The 20,618-nt window shown below is 40.2% G+C and overlaps 1 protein-coding gene across 1 annotated transcript; it reads left to right on the forward strand.

The window, feature by feature from the left end:
• Positions 1-18,899: 18,899 nt before the first annotated feature.
• Positions 18,900-20,181, forward strand: LOC136231029 (peroxidase 31-like). Its single transcript, XM_066020257.1, has one exon. It carries the CDS (start codon positions 19,034-19,036, stop codon positions 19,991-19,993), a length of 960 nt encoding a protein of 319 aa, XP_065876329.1. The 5' UTR covers positions 18,900-19,033; the 3' UTR covers positions 19,994-20,181.
• The last annotated feature ends 437 nt before the right edge of the window (positions 20,182-20,618 follow it).

Below are 20,618 nucleotides of genomic sequence, written 5' to 3' on the forward strand. Positions count from 1 at the left end.
AGATAAACCTGCCCAAGGTTATGATACGCCCATTAAGGCGTTGTACTTCTCTGATATTCCGTGGTGCTTGCATTTCTAGGACAGCCTTAACCTTGTCAGGATTTGGGCTAACTCCTTTTTCGCTGATCTTGAACCCTAAGAATTTTCCATACGTCACACCAAAAGTGCACTTCTCTGGGTTCAGCTTAATGTTGTGGCGTCGGAGTACGTCCAGTACCTCCTTTATATCATCCGCATGCTTTTCTATGGTCGTACTTTTGATGATCATGTCATCTACATAGACAGAATAGTTATCCCCTTTACTATCTGCGAATATCTTGTTCATCATCCTCTGATAAGTTGCACCCGCGTTCTTAAGCCCAAAGGGCATAACTTTGAAACAATAAGTGGCTTGGTGTGTTACGAACGAGGTCTTGATTCTATCTGAGGGCTCCATGGGGATCTGATGATAACTTGACTTCACATCAGTAAAGGAGTACATGGCGTGACCGGCGGTTCCGTCTACGAGCATGTCGATACATGGCAAAGGGTAGTTGTCTTTAGGGCAAGCTTTGTTGAGATCCGTAAAGTCAATGCACATGCGGTAAGATCCGCCCGCTTTTTTCACCAAAACGACATTCGCCAACCACTGTGTGTAAAGCACCTCCTCAATGGCGTCCGTCCGCTGGAGCTTGGTGATCTCTTCTTCTATCACCTTCTGTCTTTCCGGGCCATGGTTTCTTCGTTTCTGAGCCACGAGAACTGCATCTTTATCAATGTTGAGCTTGTGAGTGATCATGTCTGGACTGATTCCGGGAAGAATTTCATCCTTCCATACGAAGACATCTTCCGCCTTACAGAGTACCTTAGTGATTGCATTTTTAATTTCACCTTTGAGCCCTTTAGCCATTCACACCTGCTTTTCATCTGCCATAAGGTACATTTCGGTCTCGCCCAAGGCCATTGTGACGCGCTCCTCTTCATCTTCCTCCTTAGATTGTGGGCGAATCATTAGTGATGCCGAATATATCTCCTGGGCCACCTTTTGGCTACCTCGGATCATTACACCTCCCTTGCCCGTGGGGATGTAAAGTGTTAAGTGGCGTATGGAGATAAGGGCTGCCACTTCGGAGATAAAGGGCCGTCCGAGGATGATATTGTAAGCTAACTGACCATCCAAGACAGAAAATTCCAGATCACCCCTCTAGACCTGATCATCGTCTGTAAGCTCACAATCCAGAGTGACTTGGCCTTTTGTTTGGATAGTATGTCCCGTCACTCCCAAGATATCGACCATAGTTGGCTCTACCTGGACAGGATCAATCATGAGTTTGGCGAAAGCTCCTCTGGTGATGACATTGCATGAACTCCCAGTATCAATCATTACTCTTTTCATCTCCCAGCCTTCCACCATCATAGTGACGACCAGTGCATCCGCATGGGGAGATATTTCAGGACCTACATCGGAAAAGGGGCGATTTAATGACGTCTTGTCAAGGGCGGCAGTCCTTGCCTTTTTTAGCATTGGCTGGTATCCAGGTCCGCCTGCTATGACATTGATGGTTGATAGGGGTCAAAAACCCCTATCTTTGGGTACGGTTTTAGGACGGTTTTTAGAGTTATTTGGCTAATAAGCGAGCAATTCTCGCATTTAAATGCTTTTGTGTGAGTTAGTTAGGAATTGAGAACATTCTATTTACTTTTCGTCGTTTAGGCTCGTTTTGTAATCAATTTAGGCAAATACGGCCGAAATAGCATGCGTATTAGAATTCCGTTATCTTTTGAAGCTAATTGGTCCGTCAAAAGTCGCACCAAACGAAGCGTTTGCTCAAAATAAGCGGTTGACGGATCAATTTGGCTTTTGGACTAATGTTTTCCGGAGTTTTTATGCATAGGCAGGTGTGAAGTCGGACGAAAAAGGTCGCAAAACTCATCGAGCTTGGATCGAGCGCGCTTCGGGCGAAAACGCTCGGCGAGCAGGGCCCCACGGGCCATTTCTGCTCGCCGAGCAGGCCTCTGGAGGCCTGCTCGCCGAGTAGGCTATTCCTGCTCGCCGAGCAGGCTATGCCTGCTCGCCGAGCAGGCCGCCAGAGGCCTGCTCGCCGAGCAGGAGCCTGCTCGGCGAGTAGGAGCCTGCTCGCCGAGCAGGCCACCAGGCGCCTGCTCGGCGAGCAGGGGGCTGCTCGGCGCGAGCAGCCCTGCTCGCCGAGCAGCCTTTCCTGCTCGGCGAGCAGCCCTGCGGGAATTGGTCAAAAAGACCAATTCCGCCCCCACGAAGCCACGTTCGGCCCCACGTCTTCCTACACCAACTAGGACACGAAAATAGGTCAAATCGAGGCCCGAGACGCGTCTATAAATAGGAATTTTCAATTGTAAATTAAGGATCTTTCGTTTTTGTAAATTATTTTAGCTTTCCCCTTGTAATTCCTCTTCATCTTCTCCACCTTCCTCAAACTCCATTGAAGCTCCTTCAAAGCTTTCTACCGAGGAATTATCAAGGTCCGTCCTTAAGATCAAGTCGTCTGCTGCAGAGTAAACAGGTTCCCTGAAAGGGATTTTCGTATCTCCTTTTATCTTTCCATGTTTGTACTCTTTGATACAGTTTCCGAACTTGACTTATTGTATCTTGTGACAATTACCTTCGCTTTTAATAATAATTTAGCTCTTGTTTTGTTCTATGTTTATTGTCTAATTCTTGTCTTACGCTTTATTCAATTGGTTTAACTCATTCAAAAGCCCCAAAATCTAGTAGGCACATATTGCGAGCTGAATCTGACCTAGTCAGAGCCTAGGAGATTGACAACCTCTTAGTTGATTAAGCGCCAATTTACTGAGCCTTAGACCTAGTTTCGGCCTTAGGGAATCACGCGCTAGGAACCTCAGGAGGGTAAGTAGGGTTAATCGCCTTGAATACAAGTGACTTAGATTAGGTCTTTATTCAATAGACTTGATAATCTATCTTTATTATTATCGTTCATACCATGTTCCTTCGAATAGTTTCATTAATGAAAGATCAATTAGGGGTAGAGTAACTTAGTTAGGCTTAGAATAATTTAGTTAGAATTAGATAACTTAGCTAGGATTAGCATAATTCAACCTAGGAGTAGATTAATTAACAAACCAAACTCAAAACCCCCTAAGCCTAGATAACATCCGAGATCGAGTAGCTTGATACTTGCAGAAATAAATCCTGTGGACGATAACCTGGACTTAAACCAGAAATTTATTACTTGATAACGACGGGGTACACTTATCCCTTAGTGAGCATTCTCCGGAATCCGCATCAAGTTTTTGGCGCCGTTGCCGGGGATTTATTTCTTCTGCAATATCGAACCAAAGGTCGACTTGTTAGTTTAGGCATTCTTTGTGAATATATTCCTTGTTAATATCATATATACTTGTTTATAATCATGATTCTTTTTATTACGTATTTATACCGTTTATACTTGTTTATATACACTTATTTATATATACTCATTTATGATAACCATCCTTGTTTATACTTACGCTTGTGTGTATTCGTTTGTACGAACATGTAGCTATCAACTTCACCTATACGTGTCTGTATATGTTTACCTATACCATTCTTATATTTGTACAAACCTGTATGATTTGTAAGATTTCCCTTCAGCTTTCATTTATTTCTGTACTTATCTTTTCTCAGCGTATGCCTACGAGATCAGCGAAAATACCGGTTGTCCCTCTTAACCCTGAACTTGAACGTACTCTTCGCAGGAGCAAACAGATCGGAAAGCTGAAGCAAGACGAGATCATCGAGCCTATCGAGCCCATCAAGATGACTGATAATGAACGGAACAATGAGAACACCGGACCAGAGAGCGACACTCGTCTAATGAGTGAGATCCTGGCACCCCACCGACATCAGCATCTGTCAGGCATTGCTGCTCCAAACATTCCGACAAACACATACGAAATCAAGTCTGGTATAATTCACTTGATCCAACAGAACGGACTGTTTGGAGGAGAAGCACACGAGAGCCCGAATGATCATCTGGATCGCTTCCTAATGTGCGCAGACACTGCAAGGACCAATGGGGTCCCCCAAGATGCTGCTAGACTGAAACTGTTCCCGTTCTCTCTGACAGGGCAAGCTTTGGAATGGCTGAGAACACTGGAGCCCGGTTCAATCACGACATGGGCAGGGTTGGAGAAGGAATTCTTGTCCTACTACTTTCCTCCCTCGAAGATAGCAATGCTCAGGGGTGAGATCACATCCTTCCACCAACCCGAGCATGAGGCGCTCCACACATCTTGGACTCGATTCAGGAAAATGCTGCGCATGTGCCCTCATCATGACATACCCAAGCATCAGTTAGTGAGCGTCTTCTATCACGAACTGACACCCACAAACAGAGCCATTGTCGACTCCGCAGCGGGTGGAGATTTGTTTAGAAAGACAGCAGCAGAGGCATATGACATGATTAATGAGCTGGCCAGAAAGAGTGTGCAGTGGTAAGAACAGAAGCTCGCCGGCCCCACTAGGCAGCGGGTATTTGCTGTGGAAGAACAGGAACAAAATCCAGCTGTTGCAGATTTGAGTAGGAAGATGGATGTACTGTTGGCTACGCTTAGACGACCTCCCACCTGCGTGCACTGTGGCGGCGACCATAATGGAAAGGATTGTCAAGCAGGTAGCCCTTTCGCTGGAGATGGGGTGGAGATGGTCAATTACGTTGGGGGGCAGCCGAGATACAATCAGAACTACAACAACGGTAACCCCAACAACTACAACTCCTACAACAACAATGGCAACTACAGGAGGCCTCAGCACCCGAACCTCTCTTATGGGAATTCAAATCAGAATGTGCTCCGACCTCCTAGCGAATTTGTTCAAGAGCATAGAGAGCATGGGCTTGGCATGCCCCCATACCAATAGAAAAATCAAGGGCCAGTGCAACACCCTAAGGAATCTGACGAAGTGATCACTCTTCTGAAGGAGATCTCAGCTAGGCTTGCCAACAACGAAGCCTTCTGCAAGGACTTGAGCAATCAGATGGCTCAGATTAATAGGGACAGGCAGGAAAGGCCACAGGGTTCTCTTCCGAGCACAACGGAGAAGAATCCAAAGATCTTGAGAAAGGATTGAGTAAGGGGGAGAAATCGGGTTCTCCTCGGTTTTTAATCCAAAGTTTGAACAATTTGATTCTGCATTTTCTTTTCTTTTTGTTTTTATTTTGCTCCTATTTCCTTTTATTATTTTGGTTAATTGAATTTTGATCTCGTTTGTTTATTTATACTGCCAAACTTTGTTCCCCCGCATTCTATTAAAAAAAAAAAAAGAGAAAGAAAGAAGAAAAAAAAATAATAAAGAAAAGAATAAGAAAAGAAAAAGGGGGGGGGTGACTCATCATCCCCTTCCTCACCTTCTTCTTTCCTTCTCTCTTCTTTCTTTTTTATCACATTCTTTCATTCTTCCTTCCTCTTTTGCTTCTTCAAAACCTAACCCCCCAAATTCTTCATTCTAACCCGAATTCAAAATATAAGGTATGAATCTTTACCTATTTTTGATTTCTAACATGTTCATAGGCTTAGATTTTGGCTTAGGGTGATAATTTTTGAGGTTTGAGAAAAACCTAAGTTTTGTTTTTTTTTTCCTTTTCTCAAATTAATGTCTTGTTTGCTTTTAAACTCTTAATTTCCTTGCAATTTATGTTAACATAATGATTAATCTATAGTTTGGGTGTGATTTCTATTCTCAATTTGTGAATATTTGGAGAAATTGCTCAATTTGGGCAAAATCCCCATTTTAGCTCAAAGTTCAACTATTCAAATCATAGTTAGAAACTTGTCAATAGAGTTGTGAATTGCATTCTTTTTATGTTTTAGTCATTGGGTATCTTCAATTTTGCATGAATTTTGTGAATTTTGGGTAAAAGACTTAGGGACCAAAGGGTCCCTAAGTGCCCAACGCTATGATTGTTGCCTATGAATGGTTTATTGGGGGTTTATGTTAAAACTTGTAAATATTTTCTAACTCTTCCATTTTTGGTCTATTCCTCAGGAAATATGGGTCGGAAAGGCAAAGCTAAGATCGTCGTCGAGAACGAAGCCGAATCTGAGGTCGAGTTCGACGAAAGCCTCCAAGCTAAGTATGATCCACCCTTTGGTCTTATTGATGAACGTGAGGGAATTTTGTACGATAGGTTTTCCAAGCAAAACCTTGCTACACACGTAGTTGTCGATCAAACCTTTTTATCGAGTCTAGGCTTAAAGAAGGATTTCAATGAAATCCTCAAATTCCACGGCTGGTATAGACTAGCCACAACACAGACTCCGGTTTATCACAACTTTACTATAGAATTCTTGACCACTTGGAAAAAGGAGCTACCCTTAGGCGGTGGGAAGCATTCTTTTAGGCTAAACAGTAAACCTTACCGCCTTGATGCTACCACACTAGCAGCCCTAATGGGAGTTCATAACCACCCAGAGGCGATCTCAGACTTTGAGAAGCCTATAACAAAAGATATAGCTTGGGAACAACTCACAGGCATATCAGACTTTAACTCCCAGACTGCTAGCCCAGTCGCTCTCCTAGACCCACATCTCAATCTTGTTCACAAATTTGTGGCCCACAACTTATTGGGCAAAAACGAGAGCAATAAAGTCTCAAAGACGGAATTGCTCATACTGTGGTGCGTGGTCAACCACAAACATGTGGATAATGTTAAGACCATATTTGAAGGCTTCTCAAGCCAAACGAGCAGAAAACGTGGTTCCCTAGGTCTTGGGCACTTAGTTACCAACCTGCTTGAGAGCCAATTTAAAAATTTGGACAACCCCGAAATTGCTATTTACCCTACTTTGCTTAACTCCAAGTTTTTGGGGAAATCTACTTTTCAAGAAGTCTTAAACAGGAACCCAACTGGAGGAGCAAGTTCCAGCGGAGGGGGAAGAAAAAGAGCACGGGGTCCGCAACAAAGGGACAAAGAACCCGAGGAAGAAGAACCTGCGACAGCAGGAGACCAAAGGGAACACCAAGCGCCGGGGACGGAGGCCCAGTTCTAAGCCATCAACACTATGATGGCAGAAATGCGAGATCTTAACCTACGAACCTTTAACATTGTTCAGCAGATGGACCAACGGTTCAACAACTTTGAGCAGAACATGGACCGAAGGCTTTCGGGTCTTGAGTACGTAGCGGCAGACTACTGCGAGCGCTACAACATGCCTTGGCCATACCCCCCGGCTGATCAGTAAGTTGTCTTCTCCACCCTAACTTTTTACACTCGTACTTCATGATTTATGATGCAATGTTGGAACTTATTGCATATTTTTAGTGTGAGGAGGAGGGGTAGACAAACTTACAAAAAATTGTATAAATTTTAAATTTTTGTTGCATCGTGTCTAGTTTAGTTTAGCGTTTTTAGGTTTTGTTTATGTTTTTTTTCATGTTTAGGACCTAAAACCGTGAACCTCCTTCGAATCTAAACTTCGTTATTTATCTTTGAGGGCTGAGAACCGAATCTAAAATTGCATGACAACTAGTTTAGGCGTAGGACACAACTCTTATATCTGTAAAAGCATGAGCTACAGTTTGCATTTAGACCCTACTTTTGATGAAAGGCTAAAATCATTACTTAGGTAGATAACTTAAGAATTGAAGGCATGTGATATTAAACTTGAGTTTGGGGAAAACTAGTAAACACAAAATTGAAACCCAAAGAATTGTGAGCTGAATTTGAGCCTAAGAGCGAACATCAAAAAGCTCTTTTTCTTGACATTTTTGTGTGAATGCTTTGACTTGTGGAAGATTACAGATTTTGCACCTAATACTGTGTTGAACCTACATGCAATGATTTGAGATGATAAACGATGAATCAGCCTCATTAGAATTAACCCTTTTCTTTACCTTGTTTTTCTTTTTCATCCACTCTAGGAAGCCCCTTTGAGCCAACATTTTTTGTAGTTTGTAGATTTTTCTTTCGTTCTAACCCGTTTTTGCGAACCATAATTTGGTTCGCCACTTAACCTTTGTTTTTGCAAAGCTCGAACTGAGCCTTTGTTTTCTTCTAGCGCTTTGTCTTTGTTTATGGCATTACAGTAGCAAGCCAAAAGGCTAAGAAGTGAATGAGCATCACTATCCCAAAAAGAAAAAAAAGGGGGAAGAAAAACAGAAAAAAAAGAGAAAAGAAAAGAGACGAACAAAAGGGAAACAAAACTTCATTCCCCAGTTCCTAAAAATAAAAAACGTCTCAAGAAAGCATCCCAAAAAAGAAAAAAAAAATAATAATAAGGGATGAATAAAAAGCTCAGTCACTTCATATTTGCTAAAGCCATTTTAACTATGTTTTTGTAGCGCTAGAACATTTAACCTTTGTTGTACCTTTAACCCTCTAACCACATTACAACCCCAATTAGAGGTTGTTTTTGATATCATCGGAGTCATATAGCATAGTAGAGGAACTCGGATGAACGTGCAAAATCAACGTAATCCTAAGCAAGAACATAAGCCGAGAGTAAACACCTTAGCCACCAAAAATTGTGTGAATTAGTGAACTACCTATGGTGAGGTGTTTTACTTAGCGATCTCCTCAAGCTCGTTTAATTGAACATGTGTCCTTTTTGCTTAAAACTATGACCTATTGTAATTGAAATGCGGCTTTTGGATATCGTGTCTCTACTTTGTATTTCCGAATGCATGTAATTACAGATGCTCGAAATTGTGTCAAGCACCTAGTCAAACTGGGAAGTTTTCTAGCTTGCTTGTGATGGCGGGTTTAGTTTTTTTAGTTTACTTGGGGACAAGTAAAGTTTTAAGTGCGAGGAGGTTTGATAGGGGTCAAAAACCCCTATCTTTGGGTACGGTTTTAGGACGGTTTTTAGAGTTATTTGGCTAATAAGCGAGCAATTCTCGCATTTAAATGCTTTTGTGTGAGTTAGTTAGGAATTGAGAACATTCTATTTACTTTTCGTCGTTTAGGCTCGTTTTGTAATCAATTTAGGCAAATACGGCCGAAATAGCATGCGTATTAGAATTCCGTTATCTTTTGAAGCTAATTGGTCCGTCAAAAGTCGCACCAAACGAAGCGTTTGCTCAAAATAAGCGGTTGACGGATCAATTTGGCTTTTGGACTAATGTTTTCCGGAGTTTTTATGCATGTGCAGGTGTGAAGTTGGACACGAAAATAGGTCAAAACGAGGCCCGAGACGCGTCTATAAATAGGAATTTTCAATTGTAAATTAAGGATCTTTCGTTTTTGTAAATTATTTTAGCTTTCCCCTTGTAATTCCTCTTCATCTTCTCCACCTTCCTCAAACTCCATTGAAGCTCCTTCAAAGCTTTCTACCGAGGAATTATCAAGGTCCGTCCTTAAGATCAAGTCGCCGGCTGCAGAGTAAACAGGTTCCCTGAAAGGGATTTTCGTATCTCCTTTTATCTTTCCATGTTTGTACTCTTTGATACAGTTGCCGAACTTGACTTATTGTATCTTGTGACAATTACCTTCGCCTTTAATAATAATTTAGCTCTTGTTTTGTTCTATGTTTATTGTCTAATTCTTGTCTTACGCTTTATTCAATTGGTTTAACTCATTCAAAAGCCCCAAAATCTAGTAGGCACATATTACGAGCTGAATCTGACCTAGTCAGAGCCTAGACTGAGCCTTAGACCTAGTTTCGGCCTTAGGGAATCACGCGCTAGGAACCTCAGGAGGGTAAGTAGGGTTAATCGCCTTGAATACAAGTGACTTAGATTAGGTCTTTATTCAATAGACTTGATAATCTATCTTTATTATTATCGTTCATACCATGTTCCTTCGAATAGTTTCATTAATGAAAGATCAATTAGGGGTAGAGTAACTTAGTTAGGCTTAGAATAATTTAGTTAGAATTAGATAACTTAGCTAGGATTAGCATAATTCAACCTAGGAGTAGATTAATTAACAAACCAAACTCAAAACCCCCTAAGCCTAGATAACATCCGAGATCGAGTAGCTTGATACTTGCAGAAATAAATCCTGTGGACGATAACCTGGACTTAAACCAGAAATTTATTACTTGATAACGACGGGGTACACTTATCCCTTAGTGAGGATTCTCCAGAATCCGCATCAATGGTACCCTTTCCTTTCTTCTTTGGGTCCTCATTGGGTCTATCACCATCTCCTCTCTTGCCTTCAGTTTGGATGAACCGATCCAATTTGCCCCTCTCTATGAGACGCTCGATTTCTCGAGCTAACTCCCAGCATGCGTCAGTGTCGTGGCCATTTTTCCTGTGATATTTACAATAGTTTTTAGGATTTTTACCATTATTGGTGTACTCCCCTCCCTTCGGTTCGGGGTATGAAATGCTCCGTTTGTGTTGACTGTTCTCGATCCACATAAGGACTTCACTTTTAGAAGCATTGAGAGGTGTGAAAGAGGTGACAAACGTTGATTTGTTCTTAGAATCTCTTCGCCTGTTTCTAGAGGAAGAGTCTTGACGCTTGTCTCTGTCTCTATCTCGGGGACGAGATTCGCCCTTGTCCCTTTTCGGCGATGATGGTGAACCTCGGCGAATGTCATCCACCTCTATAAAATCTTTACAACGCTCCATCAACTCTGCCATACAGGTGGGTTTCTTTCGAATGAGATCTTCCTGCAAACTCTTACAGGTGGTATTTCTTACGAAACATTCCACAGCTACGGAGATATCCACATCAACGATTTGTATGCACAACTGGTTGAAAGTGTCCACATACTCCCGAAGGGATTCATTTGCCTTCTGCTTTAACTCAAAAAGCTTCCCGGATTTCACCACTGGAGGAATACAGCCGGCAAATTTAGCGCAAAATTCCCTGCTCAATTGATCAAAGCTGTTTATCGAACCTGGAGGTAAAGATTGAAACCACAAATAGGCCGGGCCCCCCAGCATGGTAACAAACATTTTGCAGAGCACGGGCTCGGTGGCATGGTTGAGCCTAAGCAGTATTCGATATTTTCTAACGTGAGCTTCTAGATTGTCACTTCCTGTGTATATTGCAAGATTGGGAATTTTAAAAGCTCTGTCTGTTTCCTCTGCTTCGATCCAAGCTGCGAAAGGCGAATCCCTATTGGCGAACGGGTTATGCCTGGCATTTTCTTCATTCATACGGAGCACCAGGGCCCTAACTCTATCATCAAAATTTTTCGGATCCGCCCTGGGACGACCTCTTCGTGGCGATCTGCTTGGAGAAGAAGAAGAACTTGAATCAGACGATGGATCTGATGGCGAACGCCCTCCTCCGTTACCGCGTCCGCCCCCTCCTCCATTACCTCGTCCTCCGCCACCTCCACTTCCGCCTCCTCCGCCAGGGGGAGCTGGTCCGTTTCCCCCTCCCTTGCTTCCTGACGGGATGTGTCCAACAGTTCCCGAAGGTGGTGGTGGTGGTGGCCCACTTGGATGGGGTGTCTCTCTTGGCCTTTTACTCCGTCTATGACCAGTAGATGGAGGTGATCTACCATGATGGGAGGATCTCGGTCGTCGAGGCGAAGGTGACCTGGACCGCCTGCCTTTCTCCTTTCTATGCTTTTTGTGTGTTCGCCCTTTGGATCCGCCAGGGGGGAGATTCGTCCGTGGGCGCCTGGAAATATTGGGTCCATCTAGATTTAATCCTGGTCCCGTGGATCCACCCGGTAAGGATGAATTATTTCTTTGACTTCCTTCAGCGCCATCAGGAAATAACTCACGATTGATTTGCCGTTCGCCAGTCGACGTCATGGTGGTTATCATAGAATCCGTGTTGTGAGCTTGAAGGAATGAAGAACTTTGGGCGCCCGGTCCAAAGCTTAACAAAGGCCAAGATGATACGGTCGATGTGGACGCCATGCTCCAATGTGGAGGGAGGGTCATAAATGACCGCAGGCGATCCCCTGTCTCGGTTCCAAACCGTTCTCCAATTGCTTGAGCACACATACTGATGAAAGCATCTGGAGGCATACTATTTTCGACGTGCGTTGCAGGAGCAGTTGAATCAGTGCGGCCATCACTAATGGTGTTTCAATCCATGAGGAGGGATTTTGATCTCCGTTTGTCATAGTTTTTTAGTGTGAACGAAAAACCCTTTGTTTGGTTAAGGATTCCACCTTCACCGCACCAATTGATAACGAGTAGAGAAATTCTGATCAACTTCCGTCCCTGTGGGGGCGTCGTTGGGTTCGACGGGGGGAAGCTCCGATGCCAAAGTCAGTAAGATGAATCGAGGAAACAAACTGAATTGACAAAGGTTGTGAGAATGTGTACCTCGATAACCTAGGGAATCAGGCTATATATAGCTGAGAAGTTGTAACCTTCAGGAAACTAGAAAGTCTCCATTAATGCTCCATTAATGGTGGTTATGAGTTATCTTTAACCTGGCAGTTAGCTAATTGATAATTCATTAATGATCTTTATGGCCGAGTCGGTGGCCAGCCGTTATAGTGGCGAATCAGGTGAATGAAGAGATTCGCCTCATAGGTCCGCCAACGGATCTCTTAGAGCAGATCCGTGGAGATCCGCCTGCCAGCTCCCCTTTGGGGATCACTACGCGGCGTTCTTGAGGTGAATATCCCTTTTAGTCCTCGGGTTAATATCTCAATGTTATCATTAGTGTTAATCCATAATTAGTCTACTAATGGTTTGTTCTTAATTTATAGGGTCTGGTGCAAGCTATGAAGGAGTTAATGCCGGATGTGGAACATCATTTCTGTGTCAAGCACATGTACGAGAACATGAAGATGAGATTCAAAGGGGTTGAATACAAAGATCATATGTGGAAGGCTGCAGCAGCTGGTACTATGAAGTTATGGGAGAATCATATGGAGAAACTCAAATCATTTGACCCTGCGGCTCATCAATGGGTGATGGAACATGATCCTCACACATGGGCAAGGAGTCACTTCAACCCAAGAACCAAATATTACCTTGTAGGGAGTTGCCTATACTTAGTCTGCTGGAATGGATCAGGAAAGCCTTAATGGCAAGACAGTATACCAAGTTCAGTGGTATGAAAAACTATAATGGAGATGTGTGCCCAAATTACCAGAATAGGTTTGAGAAGATAAAAGTGGAGAGTCGAAACTGTTTTTGCACAAGAGCAGGGGATCAATTATACGAAGTTGATTACTATGGAAAGAATGTTGCTGTTGATCTCAAGGATAAGTCATGTACTTGTAGAATGTGGGACATTTCTGGAATTCCTTGTAAGCATGCAGTGGCTGCCATCATTTATCAGAGAGAACAACCAGAGCGATATGTGCATGACTATTTTTTAAAGTCAACGTATTTGGCTGTATATCAACATGTGTTCAAGCCTGTGCCATCACAAGAGGAGTGGGAAAGGACAACACTACCTGACATTCATGCTGGGGTTGTACTTAAACTGCCTGAAAGACCAAAGAAGAGAAGGAATAGGAGGGCAGATGAACCAAGGGACCCCCATAAGGTTTCCAGGATAGGAGGTGGTGTTAAGTGTGGCTTATGTCAAAGGTTTGGCCATAATGCTAGGGGCTGCAAGGCTGGAATTACAGGTGAAACCCCATGGCAAAGAAGGCAGCGTAAATTAGCCAACAAAAGGAGTGGTAAACAAGTTCAAGTAAGTCCATACTGTTTGTATAATCAACATTAGATGGCCATTGTTCCTTTAAATGCTTTGATTCAAATGTGTATTTACTTTTTTGCAGGGTAGTCCACCTAGAAAGGTAGGCAGGCCTAGAAAATCCACTAATGCATCCACTTCCAACCCTGTACATTCTAGTGTAAGTTGGTGGAGTATATAGGTTTTTGCTGTTTTTGTTGGGATTTTGGAATAATATGGTAACTTATTTATTGCTTGATGCAGCAAGGACATGTAGGTGGAAGTGCTTCACAGCCACCCCCAACACATCAATGAGCAACTGATGGTGCTGTTAATAGAGAAAATGCTTCACAGCCACCCCCAACACAGCCGTCAACAAGAGGACAAAGCCAACCAGTTGTGAGAGGCAGAGGCAGAGGTAGGGGCAGGGGCAGAAATTTCATGGCACCAACAATTTCTACATCCAGAAAAAGAGTGAACCCAACTGAAGCAGAGCCAACTGTCCCACAAAGACCAAGAAGAGCTGCAAACCTTGCTGATTTAGCGAAGAGGCATGGCCTTTTCACTGGAGCTGTTGAAGATTACTAAGAAGTTTAATAGGCAGATTGGATCACTACTTTTTGTTACCATTTTGTATATTTTGGGAATTGTGACCTTTATGGTGCACTACTTTTTGTGTAGGGTGATCAAAACTTATGACCTTATATGGTATAGCTTTTGTTTGGCATTATAGGTACCTTTACAATGCCGTATATGTAATACCTTTGTGACAATTAAGGTTATTTCCAAAATGTGATATGTAAGACCTTTTGTTTGGCATTATATGCAATTAAGTTTCTTTGCTATTTACACAGATGTGTGACATAAACTTGTTAACGTTTTTAGGTATATTCAGTGTGCACAAGTAACATTTATAGTCATTTTGTGTATGTGCAGGATAATAACCCATCATTTCTAGTCATTTTACATGAACTTAGGCAACAATTAACACAAAATTACAAGCTAATAAATTTTGCAACATTAGAGGACAAAGAACTTGACTAACAATTAACAATATCCAATAAGTTGCACAAAGTTACAATCCAATGAACTTGGCTAATAATTAACACAAGACAATCATTTGCTTTTCAATACACCTTTTTTCACACAAACATTTACCCAAACAGGTAAATGGCAATACACTGAGAACTACAAATTGTAGTTTGCCTACTACTAAGGCAACCCAAATCTGCCATCTAGCCTACTATCATTATCTACACTGCCAATCAGCATCACAATCAACCCAATTATCACTACAATCACAATTACAATTAATTTCTTCCTTAAACACCCATTTTCTGATTTCAAACTTCTATTTTCTTCGTTCTCCTGCACCAGTTCCTTTCTCAGTCTTCCATTTTCTTCCTTCACCTGCAACAATTCCATCTCCACCTTTCGCTTACCCTCAGAAATAGACCGTAACTCCATTTCGAGTTCATCTACACGAGCACGACAAACTTCTAAATCATCAGGATCAATCCACTCAAAATAACGACAAGCAGTTCGATCAGGATATTTCGAACAACCAACGAACCTCCTTCCATTATTTAACTTTGTTGAAGCTCGGCGAATTGAAGCTCTAATCCCATAGAAGCAGTTTGATTCATGCCATTGACCCAATGAAATTTGAGAATTGGACGAATTCGACGAACTCATCTCTTCACGATTTTAGGGTTCAGTAAATTGTACGCGAATTAGGCTAAATTATAAAACCAAATTATGGGGTTTACATTCTAAACTTCAAGAGAATCGCGATTATGCTAATTACTCACTGTGATTTGAAGGAATCTTGAATTTTGGTTTTCGATTGACGGAAGAAATTGAGAAGAAGTAGAAAATTGGGGGAAGAAGAGAAGCTTCTGGAGCTTATATAGGTCTTCCAATAAATTCGGACGAGTCTACCCTTTGCCACGTCACCAAGTTAAACGACGTTTTCAGCATTTCCGTAATTCTTGTAACGGCGTAATTCACAGTCCTTTTTTCTGGTAAAACCAAAACACAGAGGTTTTTTTTGAACAACGTGAAACCACAGGGGTTGTTTTTGGAATTTACCCTTTATTTTAAAATCTAGTGAACTTTTATTATTAAGAGTTTACATTATAAAAAAAACGTTTACATTATAAAAAAAAGTTTAATTAGTCATATAATTATTAAGAGAGAATGAATAGAAAATAATAAAATTTCCTAATAAAATCTAATGTTTATTAGCATATGCAATTTCATACTTAATCAGCAAAAAAATCTTAAAAAACTTAAAATTGTATGTTTTTTTATTAATGAAAAGAAAAAGAATTTATATTAATTGGTAAATGTTTGTTTGAAAGGAATTGTTAGATTTTTCTTTTGGAGAAATTAATTGTTAAATGTTAAAATTTAAAATTGCAATGTTTTCTAAGTGAAGACTAAATTTACTCTCTCCACCTTAAAAATAAAAGGGTAAACAAGTATAAAATTCCAATATTTTTACCTAATATACTAAAAAGTCCATCGTGTTAAGAAGGATAAACTTCAAAAGCCCTCCCATCTCACACCCGTCGGCGCCCATCTCCATTCTTCCTTCTTCTTCATTTTTCTTTCGCTCTTTTATAGATTTCAAGTCTAATCAAGAATAAAATGAACTAGATCTACTAAGAGGAGGAAGAAGAAGATTGTCTTCCTTCTCCCTCTGCCCATCTATATGGCTCTGTCTCTGTTTTTTTAGTTTCTTTTATCAGTATTTTTCTTTCTTTTAAGTTAAAATCTATATTTTTCATCGGATTTTTTCGTTTGATTTGTATTTGTTTGCTATAACTCTTCCATTTACACATTTTTTCAGGTTTACCAAGAGCGAAACGTATTATCTTATAAGTAGATTTGAGGTTGCACCAAAAGAAAGAACTCAGATCTGAATGATCGGAAGAAACTAAATGATGATGATTGAATTGCAGTTGCTTGCATGCAGATTTAGATTCAAGAGAAGTATGAGATTTGTTGTCTTTTTTATTTTAGTTGTACTTTATATGGTCTTTTTTTATTTTGTAGTCTTGTTATTTTCTTGGATTTTGTATTAGGTTTTAACCTATACCCGGTTGAGGTTTTATTTCTTACTATTGTCATTTTGTACTTGAACTTGTTCATAGGTCCATCATATTATTAAAATGTCTTTTAAGTTTTATCGTAACTAACTTTTTAGTTCCTCTATTTGTTTTTTTATATGAATATAAAATTACCATAGTTTTAATTTTTAATTTTATCAAAATTTTAGTGAAGTTTGTAAAATAGTTTTTTTTTTCCTATTTTGATAGTTTTTAATATATTTTTCATAATTTTTAATGAGAAGTTATTTAACCAAACTAAAATTGTACTTAAAATCTGCTCAAAAAAAAAAAAATTGTACTTAAAATCTAGTGAACATTTTTTTTTTTGAAACATAGTGAACATTTAGAGGGCGAGCCTTGGCGCAACGGTAAAACGTTGTTGCCGTGTGACCTGAGGTCACGGGTTCGAGTCTTAGGAGCGGCCTCTTGCCAATTAAATTGGCAAGGGAAGGCTTGCCCCCAATACACCCTTGTGGTGGGACCCCTCCCCGGACCCTCGCTCAGCGGGGACGCGTAATGCGACCGGGCCGCCCTTTTTATAGTGAACATTTATTATTAAGTCGTTTAATTAATTAGAATTTTAGTTTATTATTAAAAATATAAACCAATTAATTAATTAATAAGAGTAAAAATCCTAGGGTCCGTTGGTTTATTTGTTGTTTACTTGTGTTATTTGTTGTTACTATTTATTATTAAATAAGCTGTCTTTTTTCATATATAAAATTTTAAATCGAATCTAAAACACTCTATATATTTTTTAAGGTCATCTCCAACCATATTTCATAATCTATTTTCATAGTAAAAATATACTCGCAGTGGTACTCTAAAACCTTACTCTATTTTTAGAGTAAGACTTTTGATAATGGCAAAAAGCATCCTTAGGTCCCTGAACTTTCATTTTTTGGTTTATTAAACCATTGATCTTTTATTTGGACACATTAAGCCCCTAATACTTTTTTTTATCTCATTAAGCCATTGATGACCAAACTAATAAGTTGTGAATATCTAATTCTGTTAAAAATACGTTATTAACTTCATCTGCATTTGAAATTATTAAAAAAATATTTTTTACAGTTTTCCTATAGCCAAATTATACAACCAAAACTGCTCTCAAACAGTGAAAAAATACAAATTTCGGATGCAGGTGCAATGAATAACAGTATGTTAACTGGATTTAGGTTCAAAATTACTTTTTTGGTCATCAAGAGATTAATGAGACAAAAAATAAATAATATGTGGCTTAATGCATCTAAATAAAAAGATCAATCAAAAGTTTAATGAACTTTGATAATCTATATGAAGTATCAAAATGGCTTATTTAAAAGGTTCAATGATTGTTTAAGAACAAAAATATTATTTAATATAATAAATGGTATGTAAAATTAATATAATAATAATAAAATATGATGCCTTCTATGGTTACTTTATTTTTGACAAAGTATCAATACTTTGTGTGTTTTCACCATTGGATGATGAATTAGAAAATTAATCTAATGGTGAAACCATACAAAATAAGACTTATTAGATAAATATTACTCTAGTAATTCTATAATTGAATATGGAATAGAAAAAAGTATAATCGAAGTAGGAAAAATAAAGTAAATGGTTGGAAAGGAGCAAACATGGATAAAAAATGAATTAAAAAAAAAGTTTAAAGGTTTAATATCTTCCTAATCCCTTCAAGTTGTCTCAATACTGTAACTGACCCTTCGAATTTAGACTTGTGACAACTAACCCTCCAACTTGCTTATTTGGAACAAATAACTCCTCAAATTGTTCAATTGGAACAAATAACTCTTCAAATTGCTTACTTAGAACAAATAACTCTTAAACCCAAAAAACATTCAACATAATATTACATGAGAAGATTTCAAAATATCAGTTGCTACATCTAACTAATCTACTGATACATTAATTAAACGGTTAAAAAAACTCTCGAAATAATCTATTTAAGAGGTTATTTGTTTCAAATAAACAAATTGAGAGGAGATTAATTATCACAGGTCTAAGTTTATGGGGGTTCCAATCAATGGTCCTAAGTCAAGATTCAGCGACGGAGAAGTTCTGATAATCCAATGGAACAAAACTTCTTTTCTCACGAGAAATGGGGTTTGAGGGACTTGGAAGGTATTAAGCCAAGTTAAAAAGTATAAAACTCTGCAGTTGCGTATTTTCAGTTCTGTCTGTCCGTAATGAATTGACTAATAACGTGTAAATGGATAATGACAGCTAAAACATCAACATTTAGGTCCAAAGATTACATAATTGGTCATAAAAAATTACGAAGATACCACATGCCAGCTAGCACACTCCTTACCTCCACTTTCCTCCACTCACTGTCACTACAGCTTAAACCTCCTCCTTTATCTCTCTCTCGCCGGCGATTAACATCACCACCACACCACCATGGAAAGTCCGACATCGTTGTTCCTCATCCTCATTTCCCTTTCTTCTCTCGCATTCCTCTCCGAATCTAGACTATCCTACAACTACTACGATCAATCCTGTCCGAGATTCGCCCAAATCATGCAAGACACCGTCGCCAACAAGCAAATCTCTAGCCCTACTACCGCCGCCGGAACTCTCCGTCTCTTCTTCCACGATTGCATCCACACTGGTTGTGACGCCTCCATTCTCGTCTCCTCCACTCCTTTCAACTCCGCTGAGCGTGATGCTGACATCAACCTCTCCCTCCCCGGCGACGCCTTCGATCTCATCACTCGTGCTAAAACCGCCTTAGAGCTTTCCTGCCCTAACACCGTCTCTTGCGCCGATATCCTCGCCGTCGCCACTCGTGATCTGGTCACCATGATGGGCGGCCCTTTCTACAACGTTCTCCTCGGCCGGAAAGATTATCGCATCTCTAACTCCGCCTATGTAGAAGGAAATCTACCGAGGCCGACGATGTCGATGTCTGAAATTATTAGAATTTTTAGCTCCCAAGGTTTCAACCTTCAAGAAATGGTGGCGCTGAGCGGCGCACATACTATAGGTTTCTCGCATTGCAATGAATTTAAAAGTAATGTATATAATGATACTCATTACAACCCCAGATTCGCTCAAGGGTTGCAGAAGGCCTGTGAAAATTACCCAAAGGATCCAACTTTATCAGTTTTTAATGATATAATGACCCCAAACAAATTTGATAATGTGTATTTCCAGAATTTGCCTAAAGGATTGGGGCTATTGGAGTCGGATCATGGGTTGTACTATGATGAAAGGACAAGGGCTTTTGTGGAGATGTATGCCAAGGATCAGAACAAGTTCTTTAAGGATTTTGCTAGAGCTATGGAGAAACTTAGTATCCATGGGATCAAGACTGGAAGGAGAGGTGAGATTAGGCACAGGTGTGATGCTGTCAACTGATGAACTTGAAGGTTTGTTAAATTTTTTAATTGTTTCGAATTGAAGGGGTAATGGGAGATATTGTAGATGGGAGATAGATTAAGTTTTGTTATGAGTTAATTCTTTTGTGTTGTGAGGATAAAATTGATATGTATTTATGTGACCAATCACCATATAGAGGTTAAATTATACAAATTTGTTTACTTGTTTCTCTGTATATCATCTGCATTTGATTCTGTGGATTATCTGCTGTTGATTGTGCAATTCTGGAAAAAGAATTGGTTTGCATAAGCTTATGAATTTTAGTTCATTTTATGGATGCTCTCTGACCTTTAGTTCAGTTCAATAGAGGAAACCATAATCTGCTGTTATGTATCTCTTAGACAATGCCAGTTGGAATTTTGGTGGTCACTAATTTGGTGCCTGCTTACTTTCTAAAACACTTGATCACATACCAGGATAGGAGTAGAGTAATTTCTTAGCAGGAAGGGCAGGGCAGAGTCCTTTATGGAGGGTCTATGACCCGCTATTCGGGGAAAGAAAAATTAGACTCACGTAAGGAAATTCTGTCGGTAATTCCGCCGGTAATTTGACTTTATTCATAATCTGTGGCTGATTTGGTATCATAGATGGAAATATCGGTCTC

Source organism: Euphorbia lathyris, chromosome 5 (assembly GCF_963576675.1).
Source record: "Euphorbia lathyris chromosome 5, ddEupLath1.1, whole genome shotgun sequence".
Taxonomy (NCBI): domain Eukaryota; kingdom Viridiplantae; phylum Streptophyta; class Magnoliopsida; order Malpighiales; family Euphorbiaceae; genus Euphorbia; species Euphorbia lathyris.